The sequence below is a fragment of the Narcine bancroftii genome, chromosome 12, assembly GCF_036971445.1.
Source record: "Narcine bancroftii isolate sNarBan1 chromosome 12, sNarBan1.hap1, whole genome shotgun sequence".
NCBI classification, from domain to species: domain Eukaryota; kingdom Metazoa; phylum Chordata; class Chondrichthyes; order Torpediniformes; family Narcinidae; genus Narcine; species Narcine bancroftii.
In genome coordinates, this window is record NC_091480.1 from 30,528,822 (window position 1) to 30,547,688 (window position 18,867).

The window sequence follows — 18,867 nt, forward strand, 5'->3', positions numbered from 1 at the left end:
AGTCCATACTTCAAGCGCCTTTAAAGATGGCAATTCTAAACTCACCGAGCAGGTTTTTATCTTCAGATGTCGCTCCACATTGCCAGGCAACAGAAAGACTTGGCGCTTTGAACTTCTCCCAGCCTAAGCAAAAGGGAATTGTCATTAAGAATGTTCTAGTGACAGAAATTTACATTTAATGATTCCTTAAAAATCCATTCCTTGTAGCCAACCCGTCTGTTCTATAAACACATTAGGTTAAAAACATTTTCTCAAACTCTCCTTGGTGAGAGTTTGATATTCCCTAGCCACAACTTGTTTTCCTTTTTCACCTGTTCAAAACCAATTATCAATGTAATAAACTAAATAATAAACGATCCTCTGGTGCCGTTGCACCACCCATCATAAAAACGCGGCTGAGCAATGGCCATAATCCATAATCCCCCAGGCAGCTGGAACTGCTCTGTGGTTCCCAGAACAGTTCCAGCTGCCTGGGAGGTGGGGGGGGGGGGGGGATAATGGATAGGGAAGATGGCCATTGCTTTTCTGTGTTTTGAGCCGCAGAGAGCAGCCCCGAAGGCTGAAGCGGCCCGATGTGGCTGTCTCAGACCACACCGACTGTCCCCAAAGGCTCCTTTTGCCCCACTGGCCCCCACTGACAGCTCCCACTGCCCTGCCAGCCACCGCTGACAGTTCCCACTGGCCCAACAGTCCCTGCTGCCCTGGTGGTCCCCGCTGACAGCTCCCGCTGCCCCTCCGGCTCCCACTGCCCCAACGGTCCCCACTGCCCTGACAGTCCCCGCTGCCCCGCCGGCTCCCGCCGCCCTTGACTTGGAGGGAGTGGGATGAATGGGGAAATGGTCGCGGGCTAATGCCATCATCAGCCCGCCCCTAAACAGCCGCTTAGTGTGGCTGTACATTCAGATCATTCGGCAAAGCGCTGCACTCTGCCTCTCTGAGAGGGGTTGGGTTATGCAGCTCAGAGACAGCTTCTGTACATTCAGAGAGGTATGTGGTTATGCGTTTTGGCTGAGGTTCTCCACTTTTACATTTGGACTTTTGCCCTCTCTGAAAGGACCTTTAGATATTTAATTAGCTTCCCACTTTCAAGGAATTATGTATATGAGTCTCTCATTCTCTCTGTTCACCCTTCTTTCATTTAACCATCTTTCATTATCTCATTGAATGTTTATTCCCCATTCTTTGCTTTTTCAGCTAAAATATACTACTAAAACATCCACATGAAGCTGTATGCTACCTGCCAGCTACTTTTCCCTGAAGGATTTGTGTGAAATAGTGGGTCAGTTGTATCTGGGATAGGATAGGGTAGCTTGCGGAAGTGGGTGTCTGTTCAGGGATAAAGACTGGGTTTGTCAGATTTAGGATTAGGAGTTTTGGACTGGTAGAGATGTAACTAGGTATCAGGAAGTGGATGGAGGCTGCAGTATCTTTGCCAATGCTATCAGGCCTAAATTTTGAAAGTTGTTTTATGAGTGCAGACAGAACATGTTAGGTAATGTGGGCAGTTCCACATCCATCTACAGGCCTTTACCTGCTCAAACATATCACTGTCAAGATGTTTGAGATTCCTTCTATGGATGCATAAGTTCTAAATTTGTTGGCTGAGCTCTGTGGGTGATATCTAGCTGCAATCTGACATTGTTACTGGCTCAGTATCTTGCTGCAATTCCCCTGGAGAATCTTCCCATTGAACATATCCAAATTAGACAGTAACAGGTTCATTAATTTGAATATAGATCAGCAATAAGGATATTTATTTGTATTGAAACGAATTTGCTTTACTGTTTAAAATATGCAGAAGAGTTCTTTACAAAATAATTTTTAAAATGTATCAACTGTTTAATTGAGTTTTTAAATAATTATTTAACGTTTCTGCACTCCAACAGAGAGGTTTGAAGAAGAATGAAATAAATAAATTGATAAAGTTACATTGAAATGGTAATGTGATTCACTAACCACCATGGCTTTGAGCTCCATGCCATCTGGGAACTGGATTCTTCCACCAAACTGGAAAGTTTTCTTCAAGTTCTGATGACAAGCTTTTGCAATTCCTGTACAGAGTGTTAACATTGTTGCTTTTAGTTTTGAGAACAGAAAAAAAGGAAAGAAAGGGTGATTGCAACCAAATGAGATACAGGTAAATAAAAAGAAATACCTTGAAAACTGGCACCGGGCATCCTGCAAACAGTTTCCAGTAATTTAAAGAGATATGGTTTAAGTACTTCGGAACACTTATAATAGGCAGTGAGGATATAGAGCAATCTCCAGCCACGTTGGATGCTGTCACTGGAACAAACATTAGAAACAATGTTACCACCTTATTGATCATTATTATGCATTGCAAGTGATCAACTCCATACACTGCTCCTGTCACTTGGTCGATAATAAAAGAAAAAACAACTGACATTTATATAACACCTTTCACAACCTCTGGTAATATCCAAGCGATTACATTCACTGAAGTACTTTTGAAGTATAGTTAATAGTGTACAGTAAGTAACATAAAATGCAATTCACAAACAGAATTATCCTATAGACAGATATTCTATTTCAGCTTTGTTGGTTCAAGGATAACAATTGATCAGGTCATTGGAGAAAACATCCGTTGCTCTTCTTTGAATGTGGAATGTTTCCTTTCCAACCAAATAAGCATACAGATCCCTATTTAAAAATTCTCCAACTGTTCTGTGCTCAGTTTTGCACTAGAGTGTCAGTTGAAATTATAGTTGTCAAACTCTGCATTGGGACTGAACCTATCATTTATTCTCTGAAGTTGGGTTGTTAACTCTTGACTGACACATTGAACTGGTCAAGTCCTCATTACCTTCTTATCTGAAACATACATGATAGTTTCTTGACTATAATATAATGTTTTGTTAACAGTGTCTTTCCTGTGGGAGAAACTCAGTATTTAAGTCATAGAGTCGACAGTGCTGAACATGGCCTTTGACCCAACAGGTCTGTACTGAGCATTAAAGGTACATTCATATCAATTTTTATGTAATCCCAATTTATTCTCCCTGCATTCCCCTCACTCTCAAACCCCCATAATTTCTATCATTCACCCACACCCACACACTAGGGCAATGTGCATTGCCCAATTAACCTACAACCTGAGTGTCTTTGAAACATGGGCGTAAGATGAAGCACTACAAAACTCACACAGTCACGGAGAGAATGCAGAAACTCCACGCAGACAGAACTGGAGTTTGGTAGTGAACTTGGACTGCTGGCACTGAAGGGCAGCAGCTCGACAAGATGTGCCATTGTATTGCCCTATTTTATAAATTTGCTATCTTTCCTCTATCATTGGGAGCAAGTCCAATCCCTCAAGATGACAGTCTACAAAGTAAATTTGTTTTAGTTGGTTGATTAGATGGCAAAGTATCAATGGATGATTTGTCAGCAGAATGTTTACTATCTCTTCCGACTAACTTCTAAATTATTTCAAACAATCAATGGGAATGAATGCATTCAGATTTGGACAATATTTAATAACCATTGTGCTTAATGTTTGTGCCATAAAGTTCAATGATTCTTGGTACCACTTCCTTACGTTTTGGTGCTGGTGTTGTCAGTGATCTGTTTTATAATCTGGCAGTAGGTCTCATCTTTCATCACCTCATGTTCGCCACAAAGCTGCAAAAGATAGAACAAGGTTAGGTGAAATAATTTCCAACTGCTCATGAACAGCAACTAGTATCTGCCCCCCGAATAAAGTTCAGCCATCTCATTTCTTTACCACACACACACATTTTTTTTGTGTTGTCAACACTGCAGAGGCTGGAACAGTCTTCAGCAGGTCCTGGAAGAACCCACTGTAGTAATAAACATTCAGAAATTAGTTGGGATCTGGTTACTTGCTGCTGACCTCAAAGTCCACAAATAATATCCAAAGGCATTCAGATTGGAATTATTCTCTCTAATCCTCATCAGTTTGATAGAAATAAAATGTACAGCTGTGTGAAACTACTAGGATTTGGTCAAAGATATTCTGTGTTATCTCATGAACATTGCAGAAACGATTGAAATAGAAACAATCTACAAATAAATCTTATTATGGTTGACTTAACAAATGGCAAGTAATTCATACCTGCTCCCTGCAAATGTAGGTCCCTTTGGACAAGATAACAATGGAGCTAGTATCAATGGCCCTTCAGTGAGGGAAGCTTGGCCTTGGGAACCAATCAGGAACATATTATGTGGTTTATCAAGAGATTGTTTTTGTGTATGAAAGGGATAAAGATTGGGAATATCCAAAATTGACTCGCCAGATAGACATCTTGTAATCAATCAATTCAAGGAGTTATGCTCAATTGAATATTATTGAATGGTTGTGTGTCAAAAGAACATAACAGAACTGCTCCAAGATAAAATGTACACAGCAATCATCAGCTAAACTGGGGATCTGTGAGTAAAGCAATCTGTGGTAGTGCTGACAATATATGCATAAGGTGCATTTCCCAACAGAAAAGGTCATTTTTTTAATAGAATCCTAATCATTTCTCATGTTCTAACTTGATTTTGCCCCTCTGCTTGTTGTTGAACATGAAGACGATTGCCTGCAGGTCCATGAGGAGGATGAATCGTTTGCCAGCGAGACAGTGCTTCCAGTGGTGTACTGGCTTCACGATGGCCTGGGCCTCCTTTTCTACTGAGGAGTGGCGGATTTCAGGACCTTGGAGGGTAAGCAAAAAGAAGGTGACAGGTCTTCCCACTTGGTTGAGTGTGGCAGCCAGGGCAAAGTAGGACGTATCGCTCTCCACCTGGAAAGAGATGGATTCATCTATAGCATGACAAGGGAAATGAGGTGACTTTGACCAATTGCCAAGCCAGTGAGTACAAGAAGAAATCCAGGCATTTTTTCAAGGCTGTGGGGGAGGGGAAGCTCAGTAAAGGGAGGATGTGGTCGGGGTCGGGGCCAATGGCGTCATTTTCAATCACACAGCCGCGAATGGCTAGTTGGGTTATCCGGAACACAAACTTCTCATTGTTATAAGCAAGGTTCAGAAGCTTCGTGGCCCGGAGGAATTTTGGGATCATGGTCTTGCAGGTCGTGGCCGCAGATGGTCACATTGTCGAGGTATGAAAAAGTAGCCTGCAGTTTATGATAGTCCACCATGCGGTCCATCTCCCGCTGGAAAATGGAGACCCCGTTGGTGATGCCAAACAGGACCTAGAGGAAGTGGTAGAGGTAACCAGCCGCCTTGAATGTGGTATATTGGCGGTCCTCCGGGTGGATCGAGAGCTGGTGGTAGGCTGACTTCAGGTCGATAGTGGAAAACACCCAATATTGCGCAATCTGATTAACCATATCAGATATGTGGGGAAGGGGGGGTACTCACTGAGCCCCATGTAACAGTTGATGGTCTGGCTATAATCTATGACCATACTGTTCTTTTCCCCGTTTTTCATTACGTCCACTTGGGCCCTCCAGGGGTTATTGCTGGCCTCGATGATGCCCTCACCCAACAACCGTTGAACCTCTGAGTTGATAAACGCTTTGTCTGTAGTGCAGTATCGCCTGCTCCTGGTGGCCACAGTCTTGCAGTCGGGGGTGAGTTTTACAAACGGTGGTGAAGGGGTGACCCTGGGGGTTGGGAACCCACAGGTCATGAGTGGAGGGCCATCTAGAAACTCTTAATTGAAGATGGTGAGGGTGGAGATGGGGCTCATCGAACTCCAATGTAACGCTCTTAAGTTGGCACTGGAAGTCCAGTCCCAGCAGCAAGGGGACGCAGAGCTGTGCCTTAAGTGTCTGTAGACTGTGCCTTTAATGGTCAAAGTCACTACACAGGATGTCTGCCATATGGGATTTGGATGCAAATGAGATCTTATGGCTGACTGGCTGTACTTCAAAGGATAGGGGGTCAGCAGTATCAGTGTGAATGAACTCCCACTATCAAACAAACAATTCATTATGCGCCCATTTACCTAAACGTCTGTCATGGATCTGGAAAGTTTGTGTGGTCTTGGTCCAGGGAGATGAAGGTCAGTGCAGATTCGCTGTCCAAATCCGAGGAGGGCCCGAGTTGCTTGGGTGCTTGGTTCCAAGGTGGTCACCTTCACTGTTTCCCCATGGTGCTGCAAGCTCGAGAGGATGGTGCCGACTACGCGTACCAAGATGGCAGCCCCAACGGCTTGGACAAGGCGTGACTGTTCCGCAGAGAAGATGTCACCAATCGCACTGTCCAGGGTGGCAACTGTCCTCATACAGTGCTGCTAGGTTTCATGGGCAGTTTAGACTTGCAGATTTTTGCATAATGTCCTCTTTTCCCACACCTCGAACATACCGCCTCTTTGGAACCCTAGCGCTTCCTAGGGTCCTTGCCATGTCCACAGAAATAGCATTTGGGGCGATCATCCATCATAGCAGCTGAGGTCAGGTCACAAGAGGAGTGCGATGATGCCTGCGACCAGTTACTTGTGGCGCGGGACGATCCCTTATCCCAAGATGGCAGCATCCATGGCAGCCATGAGGCTGCCGAGTAGTAATCCAAGTTTTGGAGGGCAACTTCCAGCTTCTCTGTTAGTTCAATTACCCCTTGCAAGTCAAGTACCTTCTGCTCTAGGAGTCTCTGCCTTATGTATCTGGAGCAGATGCCAGCCACATAGGTGTCCCAGATGACGTCCTCTGCATTCTGGGCAACCAACATGGGTTTGCAATTGCACACCCTGCAAAGGACCCGAAGGCCTCATAGATACTCTGCATTCGACTCACCGGGTCGCTGCCTCCAGGTAGCCAGGAGGTACCTTGCATAGACCTCGTTTACCTTTCTGCGGTATTGGCCCCTCAGGATACTCATGGCCTCCATATACAATTCTGCATCATGGATTATTGGGAAGACCAGGGGTCCAACGTGTGAGTTTCAGTCTATCCTCGTCCCTGTTAACAACGTTAATGGTCACTGTCAGGAAGTCCTCAAAGCAGTGTAGTCAGAGTTCGAACGTGTTCAGAACATCAGACGATCGAGGGTGGGGGGAGGTTCTATGTTGAGTTTAATCAGGCTTCAGGTATTGCTCCATTTTTCTTGAAAAATTATAGTCAATAAAATTGATGCATTATCAATTACCACAAAAGATTGAGGTTGTGAAACTGATGGGTTTTTATTGACTATAGACTGGAGCAGCAGCTAGCCTGATTGACTGATCCTGGCAGAATGAATGGGGAGCATGTAAGGGGTTGTGGGTAGGATCAATCTTGGGAGGCATGTCCAGCCGGCAGTAGCTAATCACAGCATTACTGTGGTTTATAACCATATAAGAATTACAGCACGGAAACAGGCCATTTTGGCCCTTCTAGTCCCCACCAAGCTCTCCTCTGGTTCAGCCTACCTGCACCCTGCCCATAACCACACAAAGTAAATTTCAAAGTTCAAATTTATTATCAGAGTACATTTGTGACATCACATACAACCCTGAGATTATTTTTCCAGTGGGCCAGGCAAAATTTCTATTTATTGGTAGTGCAAAAAATGTTTAATTTTTAAATTTACATTTTAAAAATTTAAATTTTCAATTTAGATATACAGCACAGTAACAGGCCCTTTCAGCCCACAAGCCCATGCTGCTCAATTTCATCCAATTGATCAACAACCCCTGTATGTTTTGAAGAGTGGGAGGAAACTGGAGCACACAGATAAAACCCATGCAGACATAAGGAGAACATACAAACTCCTTACAGACAGCGTCGGATTCGAACCATGGTCACTGGCACTGAAGCAGCATTGCTCCAACCACTATTCTAACCATGCCCCTCTCGTCAAAACTCTACTCAAGAAAATATACAGTACATATACAAATGATCGCAATGTTTAAAAAAAACAAAGAAATGTAAACAAATTGACTGTGCAATACAGAAAAAAATAAATATCGAATTATAAAAAATGTGCAAAGCAAGAGGTTCTTAAACGAGTCTCTGATTGAATTTATTGTTAAGGAGTCTGATGGTGGAGGGGGAAGCAGCTGTTCCTGAACCTGGTGGTACGAGTCTGTGGCATCTATACCTCTTTCCTGATGGCAGCAGGGAGAATAGAGCATGTCCTGGGTGGTGTGGATCCTTGATGATTGCCTAAAGGACGGAAATGTTGGAAGGTTTCTGTTCCTACAGATTTAACTATCACAAAAGACTTTTGAGATACAAAGCTAAGAATAAGTCGGGGCCACGAGGATAGTCCAGATTAGCTTGGGGAGGATATAGATAAGCTAACTGAAGGGCAAGCACATGGAAATGGGCAAAAATGTTAAGTCATTCACTTTGGATGAAAAATTAGTGAGGCACAGGATTTTTTAAATGATGATAGATCGGAAAGTATTGGTTTCTGAAGGAATTTAGTGCTTTCATTTATAAATCATTAAAATCTAACATGCAGGTTCAGCGGGCAAGTAGCAAGGCAAACAATACACTGGCCCTTATTGCAGGAGGATTTGACTGCAATACAATTATAAAGAGATCTGGCGAGACCTTTGCCAGGTCCTCCCTTATGTTAATAAAATTGGCAATTTAAGGCCTTGATCACTGGGATATTCCATTACCTCTAAATATACCATGGTTATAGTCACCATCTCTCCCACTGACCCAGCTACATTCCCCAAGATGAGGTCCATTAATGATCTCTTTTCATTAGTCTATCTACTTATTTATTCAAAAAGCTTCCCCCGTCACAACTCAAAAGAGTTGCACTCTCTAAAGCCCCTTTTCCACTGGCAGCTCAGTTAATTGGCTGCGTAGTGTCCCAGGATAGGAAGCCCTTTGTGCTATTTCCACTGGGCCACCCTTAACTGGGACACTAATTGCTTTTCCACTGAACACACTCATGTCTGGGGATCGGAGGATTCTACCTTCGACTGGAAACGGGTGACTTTCTGCCGTCCCTTTTCCGCTGGTTTTATCAGCGTGCCGGTGTCAGCAAACTGGGAATATGAGTAGGGGTGGAGGTGGTCAATCTCTGGTGTGAAATGACATCATTTGACGACAGCGTTTGGACAGTGTTCCTTTTCCACTGGACCCTGTCCCAGTAAATTCCTGGGTCAGGGTGCCAGTGGAAAAGGGGCTTAAGCTTTCAATGCTAACGCAATCCCAGTTAATATTTGACAAACTGAAATCACAACACTGTAACTCTATTTTCATCGTATCTCATGATATCTGCCAACATATCTGTTACTCTATTTCCTGTTATCTGTTGGAGATTTGTAATACACCCTTTTGTTTCTAATCTCTAGTTAACTTTTTTCATTTGAGGATCCTTCTGGGATATCCTCCCTCAGTACTTCACAAACAGTGCAACACCTCCTCTGCTTTTACTCTCCATCTCTGTCTCGCCTGAATGTCTACGCACTTAAGATATTGAGTGCTAGGGCTGACCATCTTTCAATCATGTCTCAGTGAATGTAACAATTTCAAAGACCCCACCCCCTACTAATTTAACTTTGAAATTCTCCTGATGTAAGCTTACCTGTGTGTTCTGCTTCCAGGACATCCTATTTCTCTGCTTGATGATCGCACCTCTCCACCTGAGTAACTACTCTGAATCCCCTACCCTGCTACTAGACTTTCTGTTTGCTTCCTATCCCTTCATTGTTTGAAATTTGGTGTAAAATGGTGGAGATAGAGCAGTAATTGGCCACACAGACACAAGTATCTCAGCAGTTGAGCCAGGGGCTGAGTACTGAGCCTTGTAGACCTGTGTAATGGATTATCATGGAGGAAGTTTAGTTCCAATCCTCACTGATTGTAGTCTGCAGATCAGAAAGTCGAGGATCTAGTTGAAGATGGGTGCTGAGATCTAGGTCCAGTATTTTGGAAATAAGTTTGTTGAAGGCTGATAGTCGAAAATATTCCCAGAGCACCTCCAAGATTCTGCTATGGGAGTGGTCTCCAAGTGGAGGATTCCAAAAGAAGTGTAATCGTTCCAAAGAAGCCATTTCACAAGAGAGATTGTACTTGCCATCCTGAAGCTATGAGTGTAAACAGCACATTGTAGATAATTCACGGTCACATCGAAGACTAGAACAAATGAAGGAACAGAGTAGGAACAATTTTGGTAAGATTTGGAGAGGCATTTTTAATGAAGTACTTCCTATAGTCCTGATAAATGTATTTGAAAGGAAATCGATATTCTGCTCATGAGTTAAAGAGAAGACGGTCATATTTACTGATGTTGACAAAGGTGGAATGGGAAGTAAAAGAGGTACCTGGCATAAATTTGTAAAAGAGTTGTGGGATTTTTAAGGGTCCCACATAATGATTTTGCCAAAAAATTTAGACAGATTCTAACTTACTGTGGGCAGTAAGTTAGAATTATAGAATTGTGTAGCACAGAAACGGACCCTTCAGCCCAACTTGTTAATGCAGCCTATGATTTTTTTACTACACTAAACTCATTTACTCACATGAGGTCCATTGCCCTTTATTCCTTCATCATCTGAGTACCTGACAAAATGCAATTTAAATATTGTAATAGTATCTGCCTCTACGACTTCCTCTGGCAGCTCATTCCATATTACCACACTCTCTGTGTGAAAAGTTTGCCCCTCAGAAGGCCAACAGGTCTCAGGAATGGAAAAGTTTCTAACAGTTTGGAAGAATGCTCTTAAATGTCAGGCACTATAATGTAGTCAAAATTGTTCATCCTATAGTTTAAACAGCACAGTTACCAATGGGGATTAAATGGCTCCACATTAATCAGTGCAAGTTGTAAAAAACAGAATGAAGGTGAGAATAAGTCGATGGGCAACTGTTATGGGCACAATGGAGTGGGCCTTTCGTTGAGATTACTATTCCAGTTGTGAGAAGAAAATGGGCCAGGGATAACTATTTATCACTGGCTGGTGGGATGGCATCAGTGCTTGTATTTGGAGGGGAGTAGAAAATAATAACAACCTTATCCAGACATTTGAATATCTGAATTTTTAGACCACAAGATAGATGGCCTCCATTAAAATGCTTCTGGAAAAAAGTAAATAATTTACATTAAGCTTTTTGTTTTCTTAGAACAACATAATTTCTGGAGCTAAACAAGAAAGTCTGCAGCAGACACGGTAATTGTAATTGAAGACATAAAAGTGCTGGAGAAACTCAGCAGATCATGCAGCGTTCTTTATGACAACAATATATAACTAAAGTTTCAGGCCTGAGGCCCCCCCCTCCTCCCCTGACAAGGTTGAGCCTGAAACGTTGGTTGTGTATCTTTACCATAAAGGATGATGTATGACCTGCTGAGGTCATACTCCAGCACTTTTGTCTATTAAAGATAATTGCTTGTGTGTGTATGTGTGTGGAGCAATAAAAGAAAAAAAATCAGTCCTGCAAGTTGTCAATATGAAACGTACAGCGCTGAGGGTCTGTGAGCAGAGCGATTTAAATTATTTATAATAGTGGTGACAATATTTGCAGGAGAGGTGTAGCCTACAACTAAATAAAGTAATTTTTTTAACAGGATCCTAGTTATCTGTCTTGTTGAAAATTCTAGTCAGATTTGTGTAAGGGAAAGAAGTGTTGGATAGATACTGTTCCTTCACAAGGGCCTTGATCATAATCTTTGTAGGTCAGTCCCAGATTTGTACTTTTGCTATGTAGAGCAGCAAATTTCTCATTTAAATACTGCACATCCTATCCAATATCGCTTGCTAGCAACCCTATTCCTCCTTGCACACACACAATATACAATTCAACAGGATAGACTCATGAACAAAGGTATGACACATTTTCAATGAAAAGGCAAACGTACTGTTCGAACAGATTTGGTCTACATTTTTAGAGTTCAGAGATTCATAGGTGATATTATAACGTATAAGGTTCTGAAGGGACGATTGGATAGATGCTGCGAGGATAATAAAACACCCATAAGACTGAGGAAATTGTTTTCTCAAGGGCTTATGGAATAAGTTTCTATTCCTGATGCTGTCAATGCAGAGTAGTTAATTATATTCAAGGCAGAAAAAATACTGCACTCTAGGGGATTCAAAGGTTTTGAGGATCAGGCAGGAAAGTGGAGTTGAGGTAAATAAATAGATCAACTATGATCTTATTGCTTTTTTAAGATTGGCTTTAGCAGTCGCGAGCAAATATATTGCAATTACATGGTAAGACCAGATAGAACTTAATTTACAGAGATGGCATTCAGAATTGATATTTTGTATTCCTTTAGAAAAAATAACGTATAACTTGAGAGATAAATACTCTACTTTTAGGAAGGTTTGGAGTCCTTATATGGATTTGAAATTTTCAAGATTTGGACCTAGTTGTGGCAGGGTCTCCCCATCACATGGTTTGGATCTTGTTGTTTTGGTTATTTCTCCTCGTTTCCTCATTTTCTTTTTTTGTTTTTGGGGTTAGTGAGGTTACAGATAAGGTTTGTGATGTTGGGAGGAAGGTAATGTTAGTTTAAGGGGATAAGGGTAGATTTAGAGAGATTTTTATATATAAACCATGTTTGTTTTGAAGGCATATTTTGTATTAATTGTGTGTAATCATGGTTGTTTAAATTTTAAATAAAATATTTAAAAAAAACTATGATCTTATTGAATGACTGAAGAGGGTTATGGGATTATATGGCCCACAACTCTCTCTCTCCTCTCTTTCGAACGCACACACACATACACACACAGTCTTACAGGCACACATATACAAACTCTTTTTTTGAGAACCTTTCTCTGGTAAACAATAGTCCTAGAAACCTCATAAATGCAGTATATTTTATCATGTTATCTCTCGGCATCACCCTTTTAACATTCAGCTGGCTGGGATCTCTCATATATAATTATCTTTCAAAGGTGAAGTTAAAGGGGTAAACTCATCTTTGCAATCAGGACTCTCAAAATCATAGTGTTATAACACCCACAACACACTACACACACTTTTAAAAAGCAGCACCTGGGTAGCCCTCCTGGGACCCAGGTGTGATTTCTGGCGCAAAGGCGCTTGGAAGCACCTTTTAAATTGCAGGGGGATCGACCCATTAAATCGCCAACCTGCAATGACGTGTCACGTACTCACCGGAAGTACTGCTGGTTGTTCAGATACTGCTGCCCGGTGACGCACGCACATAAGCGCTGATGTCACCGGAATAAGTGGGTTGGCCATTTTCATTTTCAAACTGTCTATGGACGTGACCTAGGTAAGTTTAACTGGGTTCCCTGACTACCTCTGAGTAGGTCAGGGACCTGGTGGGATTCCCACAGGGTTGACTGGGTCAGACCCTTTCTAACTACCGCATAACTGTGGCGCTAACCGAACAAATTTCCAGGTTAACTCCATTTTACACAGCAGTTTGAAAGGGCCTAGTGACTCGTACTTGCATATGCATAAATGTATACTCTTTACCTTAAGAATGGTGTAGATTACATCTTGTTCTGTCTGACCTTTGAGAGGATGATCCCCCATGAATTTCATGATAGCTGGAGAAAGGAAACATGTTTGAGTTCAATAACAGGAGGGGGACAGGGTGGGAACAAAAAGTCCTTGTTCATTTGAGTTGAATCCAAAGTTCAAATGACTGCACAGGTCAATTTCAGTTATCTGTGGGACTCAACATTGCTGGAATTCTCGCTCCTGACGTCCACACAGAAAATACTTGAAAGTGGGCATCAGATGAGCTCAGAAGCACTGTTAAGAGTGAAACACAGTAAAACAAAGTTTGGGCACTCTAGATAGGCTACTCCTCCAAACATCCCCAGGATTATTTACCTGGATTGAGGAAGAATCTAATGCAACCAAAATTACAATTTAAAAGTGCAAGGAGTTCTAAGGAAAAGGGAGGGAGAGTTTTAAAGACTGTGGTTGTACACAACTGGCGTACTGCAGGGGGCAACCTCTGTAACTGCAGGAGTGTACCGCCGGCCTATTGCAGGGGGCAACCTCTGTACCTGCAGGAGTGTAAGGGGATAGGACAACTCCTGGCCGGCTGTCAATCACCCTCCGGGATATAAGCCTGCACCGGCCTCCCGAGGCCTCACTCAGAGTTACTGCAGCTACAGCCAGCCTGGCTCTGTGGAAGTTTTTGTGGATTAAAGCCTGTTGTACAGTTTTTATCTTGTTTGTGTCTGATTCTGGCTAACAGCGCATCACACTGACACAGTAGAAAAAACCTCCCAAAAGCTCAGGCTGAAACAAGGCAGAAGAAATCAAGGTGTCTCTTACATGGTGAAGAAGTGAGATCATTTGAGGCTGGGAGACAAAACATGGGGTTAGGGCAAAGGATCATGTTGGGGAGACAATATAAGAGGCATTGTTAAGACATCAAGTAGAGGGATTTGCACAAAGGTTTAGATTGGGCAGGTAATGAAGTTGATATGTTTGGGTCTCAAATCAGGGTGAGGAGGTGGAGAGTGACAGGAAGGAGCAAGGCAGTGTTAGATCAAAGGATCATGGCAAAACTAATAGGACTGGGATTGGACTGATCAGGTGTAGATCAGATGAAAGGTTAAAGTCTCTGAGAAATGGCAGCAGCGAAATAATGGTGACATTTTATTTAACAAATAGAAATTATAATTTCTTACCAACAAAAATCTCAGCTGCGAACTTGTTCATATTTTCATCGGAGAATTCAATCAGAGACTCTTGGATTGGAGTCTGTGAGAAAGGTTAATAAATAAGTATTCATTAGACATGTGGTTACATTGTAATGTGAAAGTGCTGCTCTGAAGATAAACTGTTTTGCTGATATTTTGTTTCCAAACATGCCCATGGACATGCACACAAGTGTGGGTGGGCATGCATTTTGTGGACTGTTCACTAACAGGGCTCATTCCAGCTACATACTGGCCAATATTACACTTCATGTCATGGGCTTGTAAACTCAGTCCTCCCAAACATGGCAATGATGTTTTTTTTTAATCCCGGTGATATAGATACAAAGAAATTCAATTGTGCACTGCTTTCTTTTCTAGTTGTTCTTTCTCTAAATGAAGAAGTCCTTGTCACATTCTGCAGGCTATTAGTGAATCATGTCATCAGTTAAGAGCCACTGATTTAGCCTGCAAGATAGTTGTAGTAACCAATCACAGTGTCTGCAGACTTTTGTGTGTTCACTGCAAGATGGTTGTCACCATCTTGGCAATAGCCTCTGAATCTGGAAATATTTGGTGCTTTTAATTTCTGCATTACCAAAAGACATCAATGGTTGCTACTTCAATGCTTTCAAGAATAGTATAACACAATCAAAAAGTTATCTTTCCTGTTTGGAAATATGATGACAACAGTTTCCTGCTTTTGTTTTGTGTCCTTCCAACAATTTGACCTGTCGCTTTCTGGCATGAGTCACCTCCATAGTCTCTGTTCAGTCATATGTAGAATGATGTCATTTCATGTGCAGTACTCCTTTCTGGCAAGAACTATCCATGAATATAACTTTGACAATCTCGGATCTTCCTGACCGTTCCCAACCTAGCATTTCCCAAAGTTGCACTTGGAGACTCCAATTTCCAATCTACCTTTGTCACTCAAATAACAGTCACTCCCAATTCTTGAACCCAATCCTTACCACCATCTTAATGGTCTGTCCAGATCCTCAACTCCATCCCCTTTAACCCTTAGCTCTGACCCAAAGAATATTGTGTATAATTTTGGTCTCTTTCTTAAGGATAAACTTGTTATTGAGGGAGGGCATGAAGATTCATCAGACGATTTCTTGGATGTCAGATGTATCAAAGGAGAGACTGATGTCTAAACTCAAGGAGATTTGACCTCATTGAGGGCACAATGGAGCAGATGCAGGAAGGATGTTTCCATTGGCTGAGTAGTGATGAACTAACGTCATGGTTTCAAAATATAGGGTAGCCCTTTAAGAATGAAATATGGAGAAATTTCTTCATTTAGAATTTGGAAAACCTTTGGAAATCTCTGCCGTGGAGGATTATGGAGGGAAAGGAAATTGATAGATTTCTGGAAATTTAAAGAATCAAGGGATGTACAGATGTAGAATAATAATAATGTGAAGGTATACAGTCAGCTATAATAGAGATGCAGAGCAAGCTTGCAGAGCTAGATGGCTTATTTCTTGTAAACGTTTATGTTCTTAACTCATTGATATTTCCAATCTCATGACCCAAGACCTCAATTTGTCTGGACACTTCCATTGAGAAGTGCGGCTCTAATGATGTCACTTCCACTGGTGTGGACCTACAGAGAGTGGGGAGTGGAGACACAACACTTCCCCATGAGGTCCAGCCACCCAGTCCCACTGCCATTGGCTCTATACAGGCTTTAAATGGCCAGTTAATGGAGCTGACGGTGGTTTTATTTAACACCTGCAACCGTGGTATCTGAGCCCATGATGGCGGTGCCTATGATCGACAGCAGCAATGAGGGGTTGCAGACTCCGGGGAAGCGGAGGACTGGCGCAGGGCATCAGAAAACAGGAAGAACACCCCCACCCACTTTTGATAAGGAGAAGCAGAGGAGATGACCCTACGTGAAATTCATGGTGATTACAGTGCGGAGCAGTGAGGGGCTCTGCAGCTGAAGAACACACAGGAGGTTGGTGACTCCAGGCAAAGAACCCATACAGGCTGCAGGCTGCTGACGACCGTGGTCAAATAATTCACACCAGGCTGCAAACTGCTGGAGACTGACTAGAGACTGGTGGAAGGGTTAACAGGTCTCAGAACCAGGATGCAAGGGGAGCCCAGGGTGCTGAAGGGTACCTGATTGTGTCAGGTCTGGAGCTTGGGCTGCCAATGGTTTAGACTGGACTCTGTGTGGCTCTGGAGGTGAATCCACGGACACTCATTAACTCTGAAGGAATTTTCTTTTGCTTCTCCTTCTCTGACTGTAAGAGGCACTCAGCAATTTCTGATGATGGCGAATCAGCCTGCTTTATGTCAGACAATAGCAAATTTTGTGTAATATTACATTGTTTTTATTACACGACAATAAAGGAATATTGAATCTGACTCAAAGCAGTAACCTTTTCACCTGGCATTCCTTTCCCAGCCCAATAAGAAGACTCCAAGCTTTGCAATGATCACCCTGATCCCAGACCCTAAAGAGTCCAGAATTCCACTACCATTATCAGCATAGGGCCTGAGTGGTCATCCATCTGCCTATCCTAGCCTGCCAACTGATCTCACCATAGGCTCTGATTGAGTGTACATACACTGACCTTCCAACCCATCCTCTGTATTCCAAAACGAACTTCAATGTCAGCTGATAAATGTACATCCATTCACTTTCACCCCATTACTGAAATTTACACCAATGAATGAAATAGTTGTTAGTGTCCCACTGCAACACCAGTCTATCAGTGGGCTGGGTACACTGGAATTTCTTGGCAAATAAAGCAAAAATTAACCAGTCAGTACACAGAGAGACTTATATGTTAGGGAGAATAGTGAATCACAGAAGATTCCCATTCACTCAGTGCTCACAGAGAATAGGGAATGGATTACTACCATATTTATGCATGTAATAGTAAATATGTTGAACGTTTAGTGGGTAGGGAGGGGGTGGGAAGGAGGGAGGGAAGGGAGGGGGGAAAAGGGGAGAAAATGACACTGTGTATATTCAAGAGGGAAATGTGTATTTTGGCTAATATGGTTCATAGTGTGAAAAAAAAAATTTTAATTTTAAAAAAGAGCTCAGATGGGTGGATGGGTGGCCAGGACCAGGAGGCAAGTCCATGCTTGGAGCATCGGAAGCTCAGATGGGTGGGAGGACAGGGCATTGAGAGCTTGAATTGACAACTGTGGCATTGAAAGCTTGGATTGGTGGTGGCCAGAGCCTTGGGAGCTCAGATGGATGGGTGGCCAAACGTCAGGAGCTTAAATGGGCAGGCGGCCGGGGAGTCAAGAGCTCAGATGAGCAGGTGGCCAGACTGTCGGGAGCTTGGATAGGCAGGCAGTGTGGGCGTCAGGAGCCCGGATGGGTGGGTAGCTGGGCCTGGGTGAGAGATGGCGGCCGGTGCATTAGGAGCTTTGATGAGTAGATGGCCAGGGCCAAAAATAGTGGGTTTGAATTTTACACGTTTCAACTCTTTTCTTTGGCTTGGCTTCGCGGACGAAGATTTATGGAGGGGGTAAAAAGTCCACGTCAGCTGCAGGCTCGTTTGTGGCTGACAAGTCCGATGCGGGACAGGCAGACACGATTGCAGCGGTTGCAGGGGAAAATTGGTTGGTTGGGGTTGGGTGTTGGGTTTTTCCTCCTTTGCCTTTTGTCAGTGAGGTGGGCTCTGCGGTCTTCTTCAAAGGAGGTTGCTGCCCGCCAAACTGTGAGGCGCCAAGATGCACGGTTTGAGGCGTTATCAGCCCACTGGCGGTGGTCAATGTGGCAGGCACCAAGAGATTTCTTTAGGCAGTCCTTGTACCTTTTCTTTGGTGCACCTCTGTCACGGTGGCCAGTGGAGAGCTCGCCATATAACACGATCTTGGGAAGGCGATGGTCCTCCATTCTGGAGACGTGACCCATCCAGCGCAGCTGGATCTTCAGCAGCGTGGACTCGATGCTGTCGACCTCTGCCATCTCGAGTACTTCGACGTTAGGGATGTAAGCGCTCCAATGGATGTTGAGGATGGAGTGGAGACAACGCTGGTGGAAGCGTTCTAGGAGCCGTAGGTGGTGCCGGTAGAGGACCCATGATTCGGAGCCGAACAGGAGTGTGGGTATGACAACGGCTCTGTATACGCTTATCTTTGTGAGGTTCAACATATACAATAAAATAAACCCATTAAACCATGCCATCACACAATGAAAATAAACAAGAAAATTGTGTCATCTACTTTTACACACTGGATCAGTTCATTTCGTCTTCGTCTCATTCTATCATTTTAGGGGGTGGAGGTCTGCGGTAGGCCCTCCCTGTTGTGTTCCATATATGGTTCCCAAATTTGTTTGAATAATGTGACTTTATTTTTTAAATTATATGTTATTTT

At 43.0% G+C, this 18,867-nt stretch overlaps 1 protein-coding gene and 1 long non-coding RNA gene across 10 annotated transcripts in view; one reads left to right on the top strand and one right to left on the bottom strand.

Annotated features, from left to right (window-relative positions):
• Window positions 1-18,867, top strand: part of LOC138747697 (uncharacterized) — a 60,901-nt gene that overhangs the window by 36,566 nt on the left and 5,468 nt on the right. The window contains exons 3-5 of one of the 2 annotated variants that reach the window (XR_011347625.1): window positions 1,887-2,958; window positions 4,555-4,686; window positions 7,525-7,847. The exons of the other annotated variant lie outside the window; for it this stretch is intronic. This is a non-coding gene — a long non-coding RNA (uncharacterized lncRNA). Of the gene's footprint in view, window positions 1-1,886; window positions 2,959-4,554; window positions 4,687-7,524; window positions 7,848-18,867 lie in introns of those variants that run through there. 2 annotated transcript variants of the gene reach the window in all.
• myo15aa (myosin XVAa) overlaps window positions 1-18,867 on the bottom strand; it is a 248,907-nt gene that overhangs the window by 35,742 nt on the left and 194,298 nt on the right. For 6 of the 8 annotated variants that reach the window (XR_011347622.1, XR_011347621.1, XR_011347624.1 and 3 more), the window contains 6 exons: window positions 14,500-14,572; window positions 13,325-13,398; window positions 3,557-3,639; window positions 2,156-2,286; window positions 1,957-2,051; window positions 46-123 (listed from right to left, as the gene is read on the bottom strand). Coding sequence is in view for 4 of the 8 variants with exons in the window: in XM_069907177.1 (XP_069763278.1) it covers window positions 46-123; window positions 1,957-2,051; window positions 2,156-2,286; window positions 3,557-3,639; window positions 13,325-13,398; window positions 14,500-14,572 (534 nt within the window). In the remaining 4 variants the exon portion in view is untranslated. Of the gene's footprint in view, window positions 1-45; window positions 124-1,956; window positions 2,052-2,155; window positions 2,287-3,556; window positions 3,640-6,718; window positions 6,887-10,392; window positions 10,433-13,324; window positions 13,399-14,499; window positions 14,573-18,867 lie in introns of those variants that run through there. The other 2 variants (XM_069907179.1, XM_069907180.1) reach the window with 2 other exon arrangements.